The sequence below is a fragment of the Furipterus horrens genome, unplaced genomic scaffold (assembly GCF_987537825.1).
Source record: "Furipterus horrens unplaced genomic scaffold, mFurHor1.1.pri manual_scaffold_7, whole genome shotgun sequence".
Lineage (NCBI taxonomy): Eukaryota > Metazoa > Chordata > Mammalia > Chiroptera > Furipteridae > Furipterus > Furipterus horrens.
In genome coordinates this window covers 2,551,496-2,571,156 of record NW_028327177.1, presented here as the reverse complement: position 1 = coordinate 2,571,156, position 19,661 = coordinate 2,551,496, and the positions used below count along the sequence as shown (strand labels likewise).

At 58.5% G+C, this 19,661-nt stretch overlaps 1 protein-coding gene across 1 annotated transcript in view; it reads right to left on the bottom strand.

Annotated features, from left to right (window-relative positions):
* COL22A1 (collagen type XXII alpha 1 chain) overlaps positions 1–19,661 on the bottom strand; it is a 154,735-nt gene that overhangs the window by 118,236 nt on the left and 16,838 nt on the right. Inside the window, exons 4-8 of the mRNA XM_090283112.1 lie at positions 14,953–15,027; positions 11,513–11,624; positions 8,886–9,009; positions 5,058–5,333; positions 960–1,040 (exon numbers count right to left, since the gene is read on the bottom strand). Of these exons, the coding sequence (XP_090139238.1) occupies positions 960–1,040; positions 5,058–5,333; positions 8,886–9,009; positions 11,513–11,624; positions 14,953–15,027 (668 nt within the window). The remainder of the gene's footprint in view (positions 1–959; positions 1,041–5,057; positions 5,334–8,885; positions 9,010–11,512; positions 11,625–14,952; positions 15,028–19,661) is intronic.

The window sequence follows — 19,661 nt, the reverse complement described above, 5'->3', positions numbered from 1 at the left end:
CCGAGCAGGCAAAGGCGAACAGGGTCCCCAGGGCCCCCGAGGGTGGACTGGGAGGGCAAGGCGCGTCCGACGGCAGGTCCTGGTGCTCCCAGGCCTCAGAGAGGGAGGGACCTGGGCGTCGGCCGCCGCCCTGACCTCTCTGCACCCTGCAGGAGCCGCTCCGCCGCTCCGAGCCTCGGTGTGACACCCTGCGTGGGGCAGGGGGCGCCTTTCCATCACGAGGCCCTGAGCAGGACTTCACAGGACGGCTCAGTGTCTCACGCCCACAGGGGCCCACTTAGGACTCACTTCCCGACCTCGCCACCTCCCACCCCCGCCCTCTCTCCACACGCAGGCCCATCAGCTCCGATCCCCAGCCCGGCAGCCTCACGCCGGGAGCTGGGCACCGTGGCTGCACACCCTGCGACCCTCGGGGGCAGACTCCACTATTCCCACCTTCTCAGCGGCCTTGGCGCCGGGACTGGATAAAGCCCTGGGAGAGGGGGAGACCTGAACAGGGGCAGAGGTGACAGCTCCCAGGGAGAGGCTGGACCACACGGAGGGGCCAGGGCCCTCTCGGGTCTGTCCCGCCCTCCTGAGTCCTACCCACGACCTGCCCCCTCCTGTCTGGCTGCCTAGCCCAGGGCACTGTGGCCTCCCTCCTTGGAGCACCCGGGACAAGGACGGTCAGCCCCTCCTGGGGACACGCTGCCAGCTCTGCCTCCTGCCACTCAGAGCCAGGCCTCCTCACGGGCCTGCGGCCTCAGTGGGCTGAGGACTGACACCACCAGGACCCGGGGCACCTGCAGGGACAGGAACGGACCCCTGGCCACCATCACTGGGCTCCCTCCCAGGTCGCATTCGGGGTGGCTGGTGTCCCCTGAGCCCCAACTGCCCCTTCCTAGGCCCCGGACAACCCCCTTTCTGGAGGCCAAGGACCTGTGTCCTCCCAACCTCTCTGTGCAAGAGACTTGGCTCACCGGACCCGTGGGGATGTCGCAGCAGGTCTCCAGCTCCGCGTGGCGGGAGTCGCAGTAAATCACAATCCGCTGCAGGTCAAACTGAAAAGAGAAACAGGTCACAGGGTGAGTCCCTGGGGCCCAGAACCCTCCGCAGCTTCAGGGAGGCCCGCCCGCTGTCAGGTCCTTTCCTCCTCGCTGCGTCCTGGGGACGGGACGACTGTGGGCAGTCTGACCCCGTCGCTCCCATTGCGGAGAACTTACACCCCCTCTAAACGGGCAACCAGGTGCAGCAGGTACAGCCCCTGCCGCGCGCTGCACAGCGGTCTCTGGGCATCAGTGTGTCCCGTTGGGTTGTTCAGATGAACTTCTTAAAATAAAAACGTGCTCCTATCACCTGCTTTAGCTCCACAATCCCTTCACATCATTTAAAGGGGCCATGGTCGTCGGCAGCCGTCCGTCTCGAGAGACGATGGTGTAGCTTCTTAAGAGTCTATCTGCACCGCCGAGAATGGCTGTGCAGTCCGACTCGGGAGTGACATGGTATCTGTCTCCTCCCGTGTTGAATCGACATCTTGCGATGACGCTGGAGTGTCCTCTCCAGTGAAGCTGAAGCTACAGAGCCTGGGCAGGGTGATATGGAGGGTCTGCTGTTGCCCATGCAGCAGACCCCCCCTCTCTTCGCAGCTGAAGGGTCCAAGGGAAAGACAAAGTCAATACAGCTTGGCTTCAGGTGCGCCGCAGGAGTTGCCGGTGTTGACTACAACGTCAAACCGCCTTAGGGACTCCGGCTCCGGATTTTCTGTCGGGGTTTACTCCCTTAGCCTTTCCCCTGAAGAGGTATGCCGCAAGGCAGCGGAGGTTTTTTGGAGTCAGAGTTTTCCTTCTCTGAAGGGGCCATGGTATTAAACACACAAACATGCATGTGCACACCACACACATGTGCAACACACCCACGCACAGTCTACAGGTGAGGTCAGGACTGCTGCAGCACCCGGCTGTCCCTGCCTCTCCAGGGGCACGTGTCCTCACTCTGTAATTTCACTCCACGTGTGACGCACAGATTGCCACGTCCGTGCCTCAGCTTGGGCTGCTTCTGGCGCCCGGCTGCCCGGAGCTGACGCGCTCAGCTCAACAGCCCACGAGAGGCTTCCCACCCCCTCCTGGGTGAGCCAGGAGGTGGGTCTACAGCCCCATTCGGGCTCTGAGATGACCATTCAAACAGCCACCTGCATGAGGGCGACCTTGTGAGAGACCCGGGAGGAACCAGGCCGCACAGCCCCGCCAGGTTCCCGAGCAGCAGAAACTAGGGGACAATAAGTCCTTTTTTCTCAGTGGAGGGGCTGTTTGTTACACAGCAACAGATAACTGATACACCTCCCACTGCCAACAGCGCCCCCTTGTCCTCACGGGCACCTCTCCATGCAGCTAATTCTGTGTGTGTGTGTGTGTGCGTCCCTCTTCCCTCTGGGCTCTCAAACTGACCCACATCCCTCAAATGCACGGAACCCCGCTTCCAGGGGCTTTCCCCCCGCCAGCCCATCACAAGGCTGGCTCCTCTCCCCTCTCCCCTCCAGAGCCACCCCTCCGAGTCCGGGCCACCCTGTCACCTGTCACCCTAACACGCCATCCTGCCCACCTCTGTAAGAGCAGGCACCATGTACAGCACCCTGCCTGTGCCTCAGCTTACCTCTTCACCCACGTCTCCTGCTCCCTCTCTTTGCCCCTCACCGTGTCCCCAGCACCAGAGCCACCGTGACACATGGGAACCATGACAGGGTGGGCAAATGCACACACGCAAACATTCATCACGTGGACTGGAGTGGAATCAGAGGAATAGGAAGACTTCCGCTGGTGACCGCTGACCAGGAGACCACCCCGGAGGGCCCTGGCCTCGCGCTGCCCCGTGCTGCCCCCTGCCCGTGGCAGTCCCTCAGCAAACTGAGAAGACACGGGTCAGCTCAGGGCGTCGTCCTCCCAGCCCCATGACAGGCCCCTGTGGGTGTAGCTCCACCACTGACTTGCTCAGCAGAAACGTAACAGTTCCAGCCGGCCGTCTGCTTTACTCCCCGTGGAGACGCCAGCCACGGATGAAAGACAAGGACAGAACAGAGCCTCGTGCTCCTGAACACGGCCTGTTCTGTGTTCTGCAGGGACGCCCTGCTTTCTGCCCGAGCAAGCACCCACACTCAGCAGCTGGCTCGTCTCAGAGGCAGATGCTCAGAGTCAGGGACAAGGAGCACAGAGGGCCTGCGCCCTGGGAAGGGGTGCCCCCATGTGGGATGAGGGGCCTGGGAGCCAGGAGAGGCCCCTTCCCAATGTCCTGACACCCAGGGCAGGCCAGGGAGTCCAGCTCCTGACGCCCCCCGGCCACATGGCACTCGGGGCCCTGCTCGCATCCACGGCCTTGGCATCCCAGTTGAATGAGTGCCCAACCCTCCCGGCCCGGCTGCCCTTGTGCCTGACCCGTTCGCAGCTGCAGTGTGGAAACGGCCGAGGGGTGCCGAGCACTTGGAACCGGGGACCGGCAGGCCCCGGCTGGAGTCTCAGCCTTGTTCGTCCCTCAGGGCGAACCGCCCTTCTCCCATCATCTACTCTGTTCACCTGCGGTGGAGGTCTCCCCGCTGGGTCCTGTGATATCTGATGCTTAGTGCCACCAAGGCCGACATGACCTTGGTGTGAGTGTCTCTGCTCTCGGAGACCCTAAGTGCCTTAAAGTCAGAATGAGCCCACCGTGTGTCAGACGGACAAAGCAACAGACAAGACAGACCAGGCAGAGACAGCGGCCACTGTCACTGGCTCATGTCCGCCCAAGGCAGATGACAGCAGCTGAATCATCACACAAGCCCCCCCGCACAACGCTCCGACCAACAGGGGTCCCATGGGCTCTGCTGACGTGCACCCGAGGGGCCGGCTGGGATGTGGAGAAGGCAGGTCTGGGCCGCTGCGGTGAGTTGACAGCTCCTCCCCTGCTGGGTGCTTTCAGGCAACTTTAAAAATTATATGTGCATATCTATATATTTGGTTACCCAGGTGTACACATTTGACAGAACTCATCAAAATATTCACTTAAAATCTGTTCATTTGACTTATATGACTACCCCTCAATAAAGAAAAAAGCAAAGTATGTACTAATTGTGTGCGTTAACTCAGCCTTACTGAAACAATGCTTCTTTGTTTAAAACATAGAAATGGTCTTGAAATTTCAAAAGCATTATGAGCATCAAACTAGATTATATTTTAGTACCTGAACCAAAATAGGTGCACATGGAATTACTAAAATGAACAGCAGTGTTATTCTATACTACATAAGTGTGTATCAACTTAACTAAATTATAAGAATACTATCTGCTAGGATTAAGTACTTAATATGCATATGGGCTATATCTACAGATAGATAAATAGGGTTATAAAGTTCCCTATATGTATCTAGATATATATAGATATAGAAATGTAGATATAGATATAGAGATATATAAATCAATGTACGGTGTACGCAGTGCTGAGTACAGTACCTAGCACACAATATGTGCTCAATATATATGTGATAATGACTGACTGCCTGACTGAATAATTGAGTGTGTAAATGAATGGGTGAGTAAGTGAATAAATGAGTGAATGAATGAATGAATGGATGGGTGAGTGAATGAATGAGTGAAGGAATGAATGAGTATGCAAATGAGTGAGTGAATGAGTGAGTGAGTGAATGAGTGAGTGAGTGAGCGAGTGAGTGAGCAAGTGAATGAGTGAGCGAGTGAATGAGTGAGTGAGTATGTGAATGAGTGAGTATGTGAATGAGTGGGTGAATGAGTGAGTGAATGAATGAGTGAATGAGTGAGTGAAAGTGGGTGAGTGAATGAGTGAGTGAGCGAGTGAATGAGTGAGTGAGTGAATGAATGAATGAGTGAGTGAATGGATGAGTGAGTGAGTGAATGAGTGAGTGAGTGAATGAGTGGGTGAGTGAGAGGTGGTGACTGTGGGTTCCAATATGGCAGTTCTCTGAATCAGGCCGGGTCCTCCCTTGGAAGACAGTCCAAGGTGATGACTGGGTAAAGGAGACAGGCGGGTGCGAGAGCGCAGGGAGGCGCCTCCCCAGTGATCGGGGGCCATGGTACTCACGTCGATGGGCACGCTGTCGTAGAGGCACTTGCCGATCACGGTCTTGCCCTGGATGTCAATGTTCTCCCTTTCCTCGATGGGCAGCGTCTGCACCAGCGCACAGTCAATGTACAGGGAGACGTTCTGGGCCTGGATGCTCAGGGCGAGCTTGTGCCAGTCCCGGTCAAAGAGGTCGTGGACCCGGGCCCCGTGGAAGACCACCCTGACGGCGTCCTTCACGGCCCCCACGGCATTGTACTCGACCGCCTTGTTCTCGCCGTCCAGCCGGATGGAGACCTGGGGAGGACAGGACCAGAGGCTCCTGAGCAGCGTGGGACCGAGGGTGGAGGGCGCTGCAGGAGCCGGGTCCTGGCTGTGGCCCTCGGCAGCTGGCCAGCTGTGGGCAGGCCCCTCCCAGGTCTGAGGCTCGCTTCCTCCGCCCTGTAACAGCGTTGGTGACACCCACCTTGCAGGCCGTTTTATGCCCTGCATTACATGGACTGCGCGTACTCACATGTTACTCCAGCGTCTCCACCTCAGTGCCTGGAGGGACCTTGCAGGTAAGAGCATTTTGTTTTCTTTCTTTTAATTTTTTAAAATCCTCACTCAAGGTCATTTTTTTCATTGCTTTTAGAAAGCAAGGATGGGAAAAAGGAAGGGAGAGAGAGAAACAATGATGCAGAGAGAATTGATTGGTTGCCTCCTATAAGCACCCAGACCGGGGATCGAACCGGCAGCCTGCAACCGACTGAGCCGCCTGGCCAGGGCAGGTAAATCACTTCCATGGGACTGCGAGAGAGTTGGTGCAGACGGGCTGGAGTTGTGAGACCCACCAGAAACCCCGGCTGGTTTCAGTGTCTCTTAAAACCCCCGCTGGCAAAACAGCATCTACCTAGCCAGAGACCAGGTAGGAGTCTGAGACCATGTCCACTCACGCACCGCCTCTCACCTTGGGGATAAAGTGGAAGGCCCAGCAGAACCAAGTCCTTCAGTGGCAGGGACCTTGCCTGCCCTGCTTACCGGCAATCCCTGCCCTTTGCAAAATGCCTGGCCAACTCTGTGGGCGAGTTTCACGTTTGTTTCTCTGCTAGTGAATGATGTGCTCACTTTTCATCCCTTGCAACCATGTTCGATTCCCTCCGTGACTCACAAGCAACGTGCCAGGGCTCAGAAGCTCAACCGTGGGCGAGATCAATACACTATTCAGGCATGGAGGTGGGGACGTAATGCACAGAAGTTTAGAACTCCTGGGCAAACGGATGAAGGCGTCTGTGTGCGCTCCAGCTCCATGGCCGAGTCTGCATCTGTCCCGATACCCATGCCTCACCTCCCTTCACTGGCCTCCGGCCCCCAGAGTCTGACTGTCAAGGGCTTCTTCTCCTGGGCTCCCATGGCCTTGGGCCTGTGGCTAGTTTGGCCCCCAGGCAGCCCCCTGGAGTAGATAAAGAGCCGGAGAGAGAGGGCTCAGGGCATTGATCCTTCCTGCCCCTCGTGGCTCGCCGTGCCTCCAGATGGCTACGTTCCTCCCGTGCCCTTTACCCTCCTCCAAGCTCCAGCATCACCATCTCCTCTAACCTCCTACCGCCCCTGCCCAGGCCAGCTAGGCTCCCAGAATCCTTTGTGGGTTTCCTGAAGCCTGACCCTTACCCTCCTCCGCTCCCTTCGCCCTAGCCCCTCTAGGAAAACATTCTTCAAAACGTCGGGCTGCTGTCCGGCCGCGTGACCCTGGGCAAGCTGTTTAGCTTCTTCAGTGGTTCCTCCTTTTGTAAAACAGAGCTAATAACAGCCCGCACCAGAAGGTGGTGATGAGCATTAAGTGGAACTGTCTCTGTGAATTTCAGTTTCAAAATACACCCAGAATCTGGTGGCGTCTCCACCGTTCACTCACGCCGCCAGGTCTGAGTCAGTGTCACCTCCTGCCTCGGTGACTAGAGCTGTCCCCCCTTCCAGGCCTGCCCAGCTCCCAGAGCCTGGTCTCAGACAGAAGTCCCTGCATGTGCCTACCAGGCCCAGCACCCACACCTCACCTAGAACTGCCCCCCACACTGCCCCAGACACACCAGCCTCCTTCCTGTCCCTTTACCATGTTGGGAATCAGCACATGCCCCTTGGTTTTTGCAAGTGGCAACGGGGGAAAAGCTAACTTTCAAGGGCGGTTGTAAACACAAAATGAGGTCTCTGATCTGAGGACCCCAGAGCACAGATTCATAATGACTTAGGGGCAGCTGTGAAGACCATCCTGCTCCGGTTCCCTGTGTCTGGCTGGGACGTCCCCAGGGCATGGAGGTGGCCCCCATCAGCACTGCCAGGGAAGGACATTCCACCAAGTCCTGCTCCATGCAGTTGAACCACCAGGTGCCTCTTTGAAAACAAGCCCGAGGTCCCTGAGGGCCGGCCGGCCTCTGCACGGCTCAGCGGCACCGGAGCCCACGGCCTGCTCCGCAGACACAGGGAGGCGGCGGCCGTGGCAGATGGCGCACGGCCATCGGGGCCAGCACCGCGGAGGACGGGCGCCAGACTGAGGGGGCGGCCCGCAAGAATGCCCTGGCGGCTGCCCAGCCCAGGACTGTGGGCCTGGGAAACAGGGGCGGCGGGACCCGCTGCGGCAGACGGCGGCGGGCGAGGTCACAGCCGGCTGCCTGCGCTCCGGAAACGCCGCGGGAGAAGGCGCAAGCCCTGCGTGGAACAGCCTCCCACGGTTCAGGGTCAGGTCAGTCGGCCCGACCAGGGCTGTGACCAAAACACGCGTCCATCAGGACTGACGGGCGGAGACAGGAGCCAGCTGCGCACTTGGCCCCCGACTGTCTGGGCTCCGGTCCCACCTCTCCTCCTTCCTCCCTATAAAGTCACAGGCCCCGGGCCTGACCTCACTGTCGCCCTGTTCCCTCCTCGCTAAGGTGACAGCACACCCTCCCGCAGGCGTGGGACGGGACTGAGCAAGCTCAGATGTGCGAAGCGCTCAAGACCATCCCGAGGTCCTACTAAGTGCACGCACGTGTGGACAAGCGTGTGCACGTCACGCCGGTTTCCAGATCTAACCAGCTCTGGAGACCTTGTCCCTCCTGAGAGTAGCCGTGCGAATGGCCCTGAGCAAGGCGAGGCCTGTCTTCACGCGGTTCGTTTCTCAAGCAAGAAAAGGGTGAACCACAGGCAGAGCTCCGGCTGGCCCACGCGTGCCGAAGACAGGCACCGGGACCTGGCGGCGCACGGAAGCAGGGCCGCGGCAGCTCAGACCAGCGTCCACGTGAGGGCTTTGATGCCGAGGCAGGTCTGCCCTTCCCCGGCCACACGTGACTCTGGAGGGCCCAGACGGGGCTTCAGAGCTTCATTCGGGGTGACACCAACGCGTATCCCAAAGGGAGGACACTGTCTGTGACGCCACTGCAGGGCGTCTCAGGAACTATTCTAGATGCTTCCACCAACCATCAGGGCAGAATCTGTGTTCCAGTTTGCAGCTGAGAATACTGTAACTCGGGGCCCACACCCAGAAAGGGGCAGACAGGAGACCTGAACCCCAACCTTGATGGCCCGGAGCACCTCTTCTGCTTCTGCTACACCCTGAAGCTCACTCACACAGCAGGTGCCAGAGCAAAGCCGGCAGCAAAGCCGGCTGCCACCCCGGTCAGGCGGAGCACCCCTAAGACAGGAACAGGTCTTCATCTGCACCAGTGCCTGACCCTCCCTGGGAGAAGCTGTGACACGCCCCACAGGCTCCCTGGTCCATGCGCCTGCTTCTCAAGCTCCTGGGCCCAGGAGAGCAGCCCCTGGAGAGAACCTGGCGGCCGAGGCTGGCCCCCGGAGACAGACGCAGAAAGCTGCAGCCCACGGAGACTGGCACATGGCTCCTACCTGCGGGATGCCGTACTGGTCAATGACCTGCCAGATATACCAGTCTTCTTTCCGAGAGCTTTTCCGGAAGCGGAAGGTCGTGACGAAGGCGTACTCATCAGGCAAACCTTGGGGGAACACGTCCCTGGAGGGAGACAGACACAGGCAGAGGACACCAGGCTTAGTGACAAGAACAGAGCTGCAGGCCTGGCTGCTGTGGCTCAGTCGATTGAGCCTCGACCTGCAAGCCAAGTGTCGCGGGTTCGATTCCCATTCAGGGCACGTGACTAGGTTGCACGTCAGGTCCCCAGTTATGGGCGCGAGTGAGAGGCAACCACACAGAGATGTTTCTCTCCCTCTCTTTCTCCTTTCCCCTCTCTCTACAAATAAATAAACAAACAAACAAATAAATAAATAAAAGAACAGAGCTGCACGTGGAAGCCCACATACCCCGGGTCCCGGAGTCCTGCCCACTGTACCCCCTAAACATCGCTACACCCTGCCTTCCCGCCTGCCTTCACGGCCCCCTCCTCCCACCAGGCCCCCCTGTGGCCCCGTCATTGGCCCTTTGCCCCACTCTCAGCCCCTTCCAACCCACCCGCAGATGCTCCCACCCCCCAGCACCTCTGTGTGTGAGAGCACCCACGAGAAGCGCTACGCTGCCCTGCCCCGGGGCCAAAAGCAGCTGAGCGCGCCCCTACGACACCCTGTCCTGCCTGGTCCCCCGTCCCTGCACCTCCACAGAGCCTGGGGTTCCCGTGAGTGTGGCAGCCAGCCCCCCATCCCTGCAGCCCCCCCTCCAGATTCAGGATGGAAGCTGTCCCTCGTAAGAAGCTAGGAAGAAGGGGTGCTGCTCTCCTTGTAGCTGAGGGGCCGGGCCGGTGAGCGGCAGGCATGGCTCCCACCGAGCGGGCCCTGCTCTCCAGGCCTCTCCCGACCCGCCAGCCCTGCGCCTCCGCCCCGCAGACCAGGGGACAGGGAGCTGCTGGCACACGCACGGCTTTGGCCTCCGTCCGCCGTCTGGCCGGAGTGCCAGGAAGGGAAATGCGGAGGTAGCTGGGTTCCTGATTCTCAGACTCACGGACCCTTGGGGACCCTTCCTTTGGCAAAGTCTGGTCCTGCCTCTGATTCTCGGTTCAGAGACCTAAGCTGGGAGTTGGCCCGGCTGGTCCGAGTCACTGTCCAGGCTGGGGTTCCAGCCAGGACGCACCCAGGCTCCAGGAGCAGGGCCGTCACGCTGCGCTGGGACCGCCTCAGGGTTCTGGGGCTCCTGAGGTCACTGCCCTGGGACCTGCCTCCTGTCCACATAAGTTCTGCAGCCACAGAGAGACTTCCCTTCCCTTCCCTTTTCTCGTCTTTCATCCAGGAGTGCAGCCCTCCTGTTGCTGTTTTCTAAACACACTTCCTTCTTATACCTTTGAAATAGCACACACGTGTGTGTATACAGAAATAGAGAGATATAAATATATAGACGCACATACATAGAGGTACATGCGATATGTTATTATCTACATATTTATGCCCATACTATATCCATGTGTCTATCTATATGCTTTTATTTATCTATAGAGATGGAGACAGGAGGACTAAGACTTCTCCTTAGGCTACATATATAAGCATGTGGAAGAAAAACAAGAAGTTGTTACAATCAGGACGGGGGAGAAGGTCATTAACAGAGAATGTCGATAGGAAACTGAATGGCCTCATCTAGTCCTTTCCACAGATAATGCAGCCGATTACAAGGTAAGGGGTCTGGAGGGGAAGGACCTGAGTTGGGGGCCAATTCTGCTGCCTACAAACTGAACGACTGAACAGGTTCCTGTCCATTCCGCGTCTCCGGTGTCGCACCGGGTCAGTGAGAAGGAGGCTGCCTGCCTCGCTCAGCTCGTCCTACTGCCCCAAGGAACAACCCAGACCCGGTGAGTAAGGTGCCCTGTAAGGGCTAAAAGGTGAGAAAGACATAAATATTGAGAGCGGCCAAAGGAGGGTCACGGTCGTGCATCTGGAAGACAACGAAGTGGTTAACCCACGATAGTCAACTCGGCGAGCCTGCGTGTGCCGAGCCCCGGGCACCTGGAAGCAATGGAAGGGTTTAAGACGGGGAAGGATGAGCAGATCCGACACCTGTTCCGGCATCACCACCCGCCCTCGGCCGGAGAGCCGAGACAAATGTCCGCATCTAGTCCTCTCAACAAGGCGGCCAGGCAGGAGCGCTCAGCTCAGGGGAACAGCGTGACATCGCAGAGGCACAGGGCCGCCCAGTAACATTCCCAGGGTTGGGCACCTAGTAAATGTTGAAACCGGGTCCTCATTGACCGAAGTGACCATGTGACCCTGGGCGATGCTCTGCCTGCTGTGTGATGCAGCCATGTACCTACACCCACGGTGTCCGCTGTTTAATGGACTGCTAGAAAAATGCGGGCGCAGCGGAACGACTCATGCGCAGTCTGTACGGAGAGATTTGCCAAAGGACCAGGAGCCGACGAAGGCCATGGTAACAGGTCGGCTAAGAAACATGATGGGTTCTCAGGTCAGGGCTCCGTGGTGCCACATCCGGGGGGCATCCCCGGACCCTGAGGAGGTGAGACCCCCGCTGAGTGCTCAGTGTGCAGCGTCCTGGGCAGGTCGGGAAAGGGGGGGCCACTCACTCGGTCCTCTGCACCACCGGGAAGGAGCCCATCCGGACGTAGGAGCTCTGCGCCCCATTCTCTCGCCTCCCCGAGATCTCCTTCACTCTGAACAGATCCATCAGGTCAAAACCTGTGCAAAGAAAAGCACCGGGGTGAGGTTGGAGGCAGGAGCACAGAGACAAAGGAGAAGCCCATTCCCCCCCCCACCCCCATAGGGGCAGCCTGCCCCCTGCCCTGGGGGAGCCCCGGGACTTCAGCAGGGGACACAAGCAACGAAAAGCAAGGAGAAGCTCAGCTTCCACTTCCCGTTCCTCTCCCAGTTAAAGGTTCTGGGGATGCAGACGCTGGGCTCTGCACCGAAACGTGAGTGCGGTGAGGGTCCCGGATTACAGCCGAGTGCAAGGCGCCGTGGCGCTGGCGGGGCGCCTGGGCATCGGGAAGCCTACAGTGGACACTTCACGCACACAGGCTGCTCCTTAAGCGTCATCTGGGGACAGAAGGCATGAGGCGCCCCTGCAGCTCTGGGTCCTGCAGCTCACAGGTCCCAGTGGCCCCAGCGAGGACCAGCGGGTGGAAACAACGGGGCCACCCATATGCAAGGAGATCGAAAGGGCTGCACCTGGGAGCATCCCAGGGGCTGGGAACGGGGTGACCGGCCAAGAAGGCCCTACAGGACGCCACAGTTCCAGGTTCCATGGCATGGGCACCAAGCGGGAGAGGGCTCAGGCTCTGTCCTGGAATCGGCAGAGCGGGCGGGGGCGGGGGTTGGGGCCAGTCTGTCCTGGGTTTGAAGGGCACGGTCAGCACCCTCGGGCCGCCCTCACCACAAGCGGGGACAGGGACACGCCTTGCAGGCTTGCCCCCTCGAGGACTCGGTAGGCCTCACAGGCAGAGCTGCGCCTGGCAGCTGCCCACACCTGTCACCTCCACCAGCCTGGCGCAGGTGGTCGACGCTCCCGGAGCAGCCACGGCCTGGGAGAGCCGAGGTGGAGGCCCGGGGTGCTGCTCAGGAGAAGCTGGCAGTTTCATTGAGGGAGCGAAGGTCAGGAAGAAAGTGTGTCCCTCAGACACGCCTGGGGCCCTGTCCTGTCCCGCTTCTGAGGCTCTGGGGCTCCACGACTCTGGCGCAGGCCTCAGCCCCCAGAACTCCGTTTCTCCCCTGCATGGAGCAGGTGACAGCGGCCGCTGCACGGGGCTGCCAGGGCCTCGCACAGAGACAGCCGCTGAAGGCCCCACGAGGCGGGGGCTCCTACTCAGATCCTGATGGACGTGCACCTAATGCTGCCCCGTGTTCACTCCTCCACTTCACGGCTTCGTCACCTGTCCCTGGAAATCGCCACCGCAAGCTGGGCTGCCCTCCAGCAGGTATTTGTGGGAGGACCCAAAACAAAAGTATTTTGCAAAAGCAAACATGCGCTCTGCTCTCTGGTTCTACTTTTATTGGTTTTCGCGGACAAAAACAAAGACTTAAACATCAAAAACTCTGAAGAAGAGGCAATTAGCTAGGTGGCAGCAAAGGGCAGGGAGAGAAGATGGATTGCCCGGAATAAATAAGGGCCGGGAAGGCCAGTGAAAAACGGTAAACGGACCGGGGCTCAAGGCGCCGAGAGAGAAAACACAACTGTTTAAAGCCCAACCTGCAAGGTGCGGCTCACGCAGGTCGCAGTCAGCTGAAGCTGCGGGCACTGGGGACACCGCGAAGCCAGAGGCCAGTGGCTGCACTGCGCCCTCCTTGCCCTCCCGAGTCTGCACAGAGCAAGTGTCCCGGGCGCCCCCAGGCACGATGGCACTGCGGGCGTCTGCGGGGCCCGGCCAAGGTGCACACAGCTGGTCTGCCCCCACTGGGTGGTGAGCAGTTTGAGGAAGGGGACCTGGTCTGATTCAGGTTTCCATCCTAAAAAAGTCGGGAGCTTCTGCAGCTCTTCTTGTCTGCGGCACCGTTTGTGAAAAGGGGCGAGGACAGAAGGAAGGAATTCACTAGATTGTAAGGGTCTCCTCCCTAGTCCACACCCACTGGCTGCTCCAGTAATGAACAGGACAAAATCCCAGCCCCCGAAGCTCAGGGTCTCATGGGAAACAGACACAAGGATGAGCAGGTTGCTAAATGATAAGGAGGGGGGATGGCTGCGCTTGTATTGGAGCGCAGGGAATATTTTCCTTGCCCACCTGTGGAGCAATCAGGGAGGGCTTCCCGGGGGAAGCAAGGCTCAACCTGAATTTGAAGAACAAGTGAAATCTGGGCAGAGGAGAAAGAAATGCCTTACAAGGTAGCTGGGTGTGCAAAGGTCACTGGACCCAAGTCAGCCAGGTTCCCCTTGGGAATCCAGGGGACACAGCAAGGGGACACCCACTCCAGTGAGGTCAGGCTGGGTTCTGCCAACCACACGGGAGAATCTGAATTTAGTTCTGTAGGCACTGGGGAGCCATGGAAGTGCTCACGGGTTAGGAGGTGCTGACAAGGCCGTGGGGCCACCACGGCCAGGGACGCAGGCAATTGAGGGTGTGGCCCCAGCCAGCTGAGTGACTGTCGCTGGGCCCACCCAGGAACTGGGAAGTAGGGTCATAGGGGACCTCAGAATGACACCCCGAGGGGCAGCAGGGCGGAGGTGTCTCCACATCCCCAGTCGCTGGCCGAGGGCTGCTCCTGGGGCCTGCAAAAGCCCTCACACACAGCACAGCCTGCCAAGTTCTAGAAACATCCCTCAGACACAGTGACGCCAATGCCAGCACCTCCGCGTGGCCAGCAGCAGCACCCTGACCTGGCAGGTCCCAGGACCAGGGAGGGGACTGGCCGTGCCGGCAAAGCACCTGGTCCTGGTCACCCAGGGCTGGCTGCCTAGAGGGGGCCTGAATGGGGGGGCTGTCCCCAAGGGGGCAGAACACGTCCCTGAGCTCAGACACTGAAGTGCTTGCAGGATGCCAGGCCACAGGGAGGGGCACACCGACGCTCCTCCCCATCAGGATGATGACAGGAAGCCACCTAAGCCACGCCCCGCGTGTCCCCAGTACGTCCAGGCACATACAGAGACAGCCTCCGAGCAGCGGCGGCAGTCACGGGTCCCTTTGTTCTCCCCGCCATTGATCTGCTCATGTGTTTATAACTCTGACTCACTGCCTCCTTCCCTCCCGGCTCCTGTGGATTCACCCTCTTGCTGGTCCTGCCAATCATGCGCTTAGGCTCAACAACTGCCCGCCCACTCACTCACGCCAGCGCCTTGTCTAGTGGGAGCCTCAGGGTCGCCACCACGCCCCACAGGGAACACCTGCCTTGCGCGACCGTTGGGCTGTTTGTGGACGGGAGCTGCCACCCACCTGCCAGTTCAAACCATTACGTCAGGTCTTTGGTTAAAGACGGGAACGGAAATTGGACCACCGAAGCCCCGCCTGGATCGAGGAGGGTCGCGCTCGGGCCCAGCAAGCGCGGCAGGAAGGCCAGCGTGGGGCCCGCTCCCCCTTACCTGTGATTTCCTTGGTCCCGCCATTGGTGTGCTTAAAGCGGTCTCCCTCCACGCGGACGCTGGGGCAGAGCACATCTGAGCGGAGAGAGAGGAGAGAGAGGCCGGTGAGCAGGCGGGGCCCACAGCCCCTCTGTGCAGCGTGACCTCGCTTGGATCCCCGCATCTCACAGCATGTAGGACGTTCAACGCCTACAGCAAATGCAATATGAATAATGCCTGCCCATACCCAGGAGGAGCTCGGAGAGTCCCCCATGACAGGGAGCCACACACCCAACCCATGTGATCAATAGCGCAATAAATGACAGAAAAGCGCATGGGACGCTGGCGGATTCGGGGCCCAGAACCAACCCCCAGCCCCGCTTCCGGAGGTCGGGGCGCTCCCCTGAAAGGGGATGCTTGAGGCTCCTTGGAAAGGAGCAGTCAGACCCGGCCAGACACACAGAGACACGGGCGGGGAACCTCATGAACAAAGGCATCAACTTAGACGGGGAAATTCCAAGTCCGCGGGATGGCAGTGAAACGGGTCATGTATGTGCTTAGGTCCAACCAGGAAGGCGTCCCGTATGGAGCCCTAAGGAGCGTCAGGTACAATTCCAGAAGAACGCAGAGCCTGCGCAGTCACGCACAGGCAATGAAAAGTAAAAAGTATTTACTGCATTAGAAGAGAGTCCATAAATGTCTGCCTACACAGGCTCATGATTCCTCCCAGAAAGCAAAAGTCTTGGAAGGAAAACGGACTCCCTAAACACCCCAGAATGAGCGCCGGCTTTGAACGTGGAGGTCCTGGGCCGGCGCGGCTCCCCTGCCCTCTCCTCTCCTCCAGGTTGGGGTGAGTGTTCATGACCTGGGAGGTTCCCCAAAGCACACACTGCCCCAGGACTGCTTGGAGCCCTGGCAAGACCACACCCACCACTGGGCGCGAACAGGGGAGCAGGCCCCTCTTAACACCCAAGGCAACTTAGCGCGGACCTCCTGCCCAAGAAGCAACTTGGTCACACTCATTAGATCATAATCACATGCCATGAGGCACGTCCGCCCTCCCACCAGCTGCACCTGAAGTGACCTCTTTCCACATCCGGGGCATAAACGTTCAAGTGCAGGGCAGGTTTGGGGCCACTTGGCCCATCCGTGGTGAGGGCAGTGGGTGAGCTCCGTCCTGCTTGGGGAGGAGCTATTTTTGATGCTTATCCTAAAAGGAACCAGGCCGTCTCATGAGCCCCACAGAAGAGGCTATTTTAGAACCAGCACCGAGCTGTCTGTCTAGGACCAAATCCTGGAGAGGACGCAGGCACCGCGCAATATTTAGACGGCTCCACCCGGGACGGCGGCAGCTGCGGGGTGAGCACCGATGGCTTTTGCTTTGGCTGCCGGCCAGAGTGGCAGGCCGGGGTTGTGCATCATTTAAAATGAGTTGACTCAAAGGTTCTAGCCTTGATTCTGAGTGAACCCCTGGAGGCCGGCAGCTGGAGCTCAGGGCAGGTGGAGTGACTGAGCCTGTCTCTGCAAATACCCCCAGGGGAACCGCCTGATTCCCGAGCCCCATGGGTCAGGACAGCCTGAAGACCCCGGATGCAGAAAAGATAGGGACTCTTTTCAAAGATGTCAGAACTTGCGCAGACCGCTTTAAGAAATCACTCCCCAAACCAGCTGCCAATCCCCTCTTGGGGAGATCACTCAGACTCATAGAGGTTTAAGGGGCAATTTATAGCTGACTTAGTCAAGCCAGAGCAAATGGCTCCCAAAATACCCCAGCCAGCCAGCTCCCCAGGGCTGTGGGGGTCCCGGTTCACCGGCTTGGCAGGGAGGTAAGTTAGCATCAGAGTCCCCCTTGGCGCGTAAGTATATCCTTTGGCCAAGATATTTCCATGTCTTGGATAATGATCTATTTATTTCTGCCTTAGCACATTTATTCAACCTAAAATATTTATAGAGCTCCAGATATGTTCCAGGCACTGATCTAGTTAGTTCTGCGGACACACAGAAGGGATAATAGATAAGTCACAGTCCCTGCCTTCAGGGCACTTGTGGGCTAGCTGTGGGGATGGACTCAGAATGCGTAAACACAAGAAAGTGTCTGAGATACACAACACCTCCATGTCTCCTTGCTCCTCAGGCTCTTCTTCACCACCCTGGAGGGTCTTCTCAGCCTCAAGCCCCCACCAGGGCCTTGCTCGCAGGCACCCCATCCCGAGTAAGGCAGCCCACGTCCTCCACCCCTGCCTCTTCCTAGAACTGATGGTTCCGTGTTGAAGGCACTGAGGCCCCGTCTGTGTCCCCAATAAGCAGGAGTCTGGAGACCTGGCTGGATCTCAGTCCAACTCTATATCTACTCTGTTCTCACCCTCCAGGCATGGCCAGATCTTGAGTTCACGCAGAACAAAAATGACCAGTGACACCTGAACTGAGAAGTAAATACTGAACGGTGGACTGGACAACCTTCCAGGCATGGGCTCGTCACAATGTTGATGAACCCATGGGAAGAGCTCGCTGACTCCTGGACTCCTGCCATAGAGGGGTGGCGGACGCTTTTGCTTGTCAACCTGACATCATGTTCCCGTGCCTTCCTGGCTAAAAGAGCATCAGTTTTGCTCAGAATGGCAGAATTTCCTGCCCAAGGAGAAAAGCTGTGGCTGGTTGGTCTGAGCCAATTATGGTTCCTCTGGCCCCATCTTTCCAGCCTCCCTTGCAGCTAGGGATGGACATGTGACCCAGTTCTGAACAAGGAAACCAGTAACAGAAGTTTTCTTTGATTGGGAGAGGGCTGGTTTCTTGAGAAGCTTTTGCTGTTCCCGATGTCAGAGGATAGATATGTACACGGTGCTGGCAAGTTCATTTTCCCTTCTTCCCCCTTTGAATGTTGCACGTAACGTCTGGGGAGCTGTCTAGAAGAACTGAGGAGAGAAGGACTCCAACAGGAAGCACAGGAAAAATGAACTTCGATTTGTCCAGGCTGCTGTAGTTGGGTTTTGTTTATTTGTGGTTGAATGCATTCCAAACCTGCAGGCATTCCGTTTCTGAGCTGCACGGATAAGCCAGCCTAAGGATCTGAGGGCCAGCTTCTCCTTCCCAGTGCCCGAGGACAGGTAATGAGGATGGCGAGAACAGGCCCATTATTCTTCTGGTTTCGGGGCTACTGACAGACTGCATTACTTTCGCTATCCCAATAAATATGGATTTACCAGGTAACCGTACAGGATCAACAGAAGGAGCAGCTCTGGAATGAAGGACAGGGGCAGGTTCTCAGGAACCAAAACGCGTCTGCAGTTAGTTCCTGGTCAGTTAATTGATTTTCCCCCTCCGAAGCACAAGAACACTGAAAGGACTAAAAAGGATGCGGCTGATTACGAACACCCTGCTCTCTTGGAGTTCATTAGGGCCACCCACTGACACACATCTTCCCCTCGGTCCTTGGGTAAGGAGAACATCCGAGACTTCTGGATGGAAAAAAGATCTCTCCTCCCACAGGATGGGCTCTGTTTCACCAGACGCCTCCAACAGGGGCTGGACTCCGGCTGGTCAACGCTGCTGCCCCGGGGGACACACCGGGAATCCACGGCAGTTTCTCTGGAAAAACGCTTCAACTCGTCCTCGGTTGACCAGATGGCTCCGGCAGAGAGCAGAGGAGGAAGGTCTCCGTGCCACTCTGCTCTGCACTGCCCCACCCACGGCTCCGTCTGCAGAACACACAGCCACACCGCCCCTGGCTCTTAGGCCAAGGGCATCTCCGTCTGGGAAAAGAGGGTGCCAGCAGCTACTGCGCCCCTACTGTGTGCCCATCGCCCGGATGGGGATGTTGTCCACAACCACCAGCCGAGGAGGTCACTTTGTTCCTGTCACACAGATGTAAAAACTGAGGCTAAGAAACTCATGAGATAGGGGTGTCTGAACTTAAACCAAGTTTCCCCGCCTCTAGTATCTGGAGGTAGAGATGGGAGTCCCAGTCCAGGAGCTCGGCGGGGCCCTGGAAGCGGGGAGCAGAGCCCGACGGCTCTGTGAGCAGGGAGAGGAAGCCATCACCGCCCATCCGTCACCCCCCTGGCAGCTGCTGCTGAGGACAGCTAACCACAGGCGAGATGATGACATTCCCAGTGGGCGGGGCGGGGGCGGAGGAGAAGAGGGATGAGTCAGGCAGCTGCAGGCACAGGGCACAGCCCCGCCAGGAAAGCGTGGACACATCCCCGCTCTGTAGAGCCAGCAGATGCAGCGCGGCCCCAGGGCCCGGGCCCCAGGGACGCTGTGAACAATGGCTACACTTCCAGTGCACAGGCCCAGGCACTGAGCGGGACTGTGTCTGCCCTGCTGGGGGATGGAGTGACCGCTGTGACCAGCAGACAAACGTGTCTCTTCTGTACCAGATATTGGCTCCATTAACACACTAACCAAGTCCTCACTACAGCCTTGTCACATAAGGGCTGCTGTTCACCAAAGTGGACGGAAAGGCGCAAAAAAGCCAGGAAACCAACTGCCCGCGGCCACAGACTAGTCCACGGTACACGCCGCGCACCGGCTCTGGTGCAGCCTCTCCAAGGTCACCTGCCCAAGGTCACCCAGCCCATCGGGCCCCACATCTGTCCGTCTCCCGCGCCTGCACGACCATGCAGCCAGCCTGCTGCCTCCCGGGGAGGCCCCCTGCCTCTGCACAGCCCGACATGAGGAAGGGGCTCGCTCGCTCTGAGCCCACAGAATTCGGGGGCGTTCTGGGTTTGGCC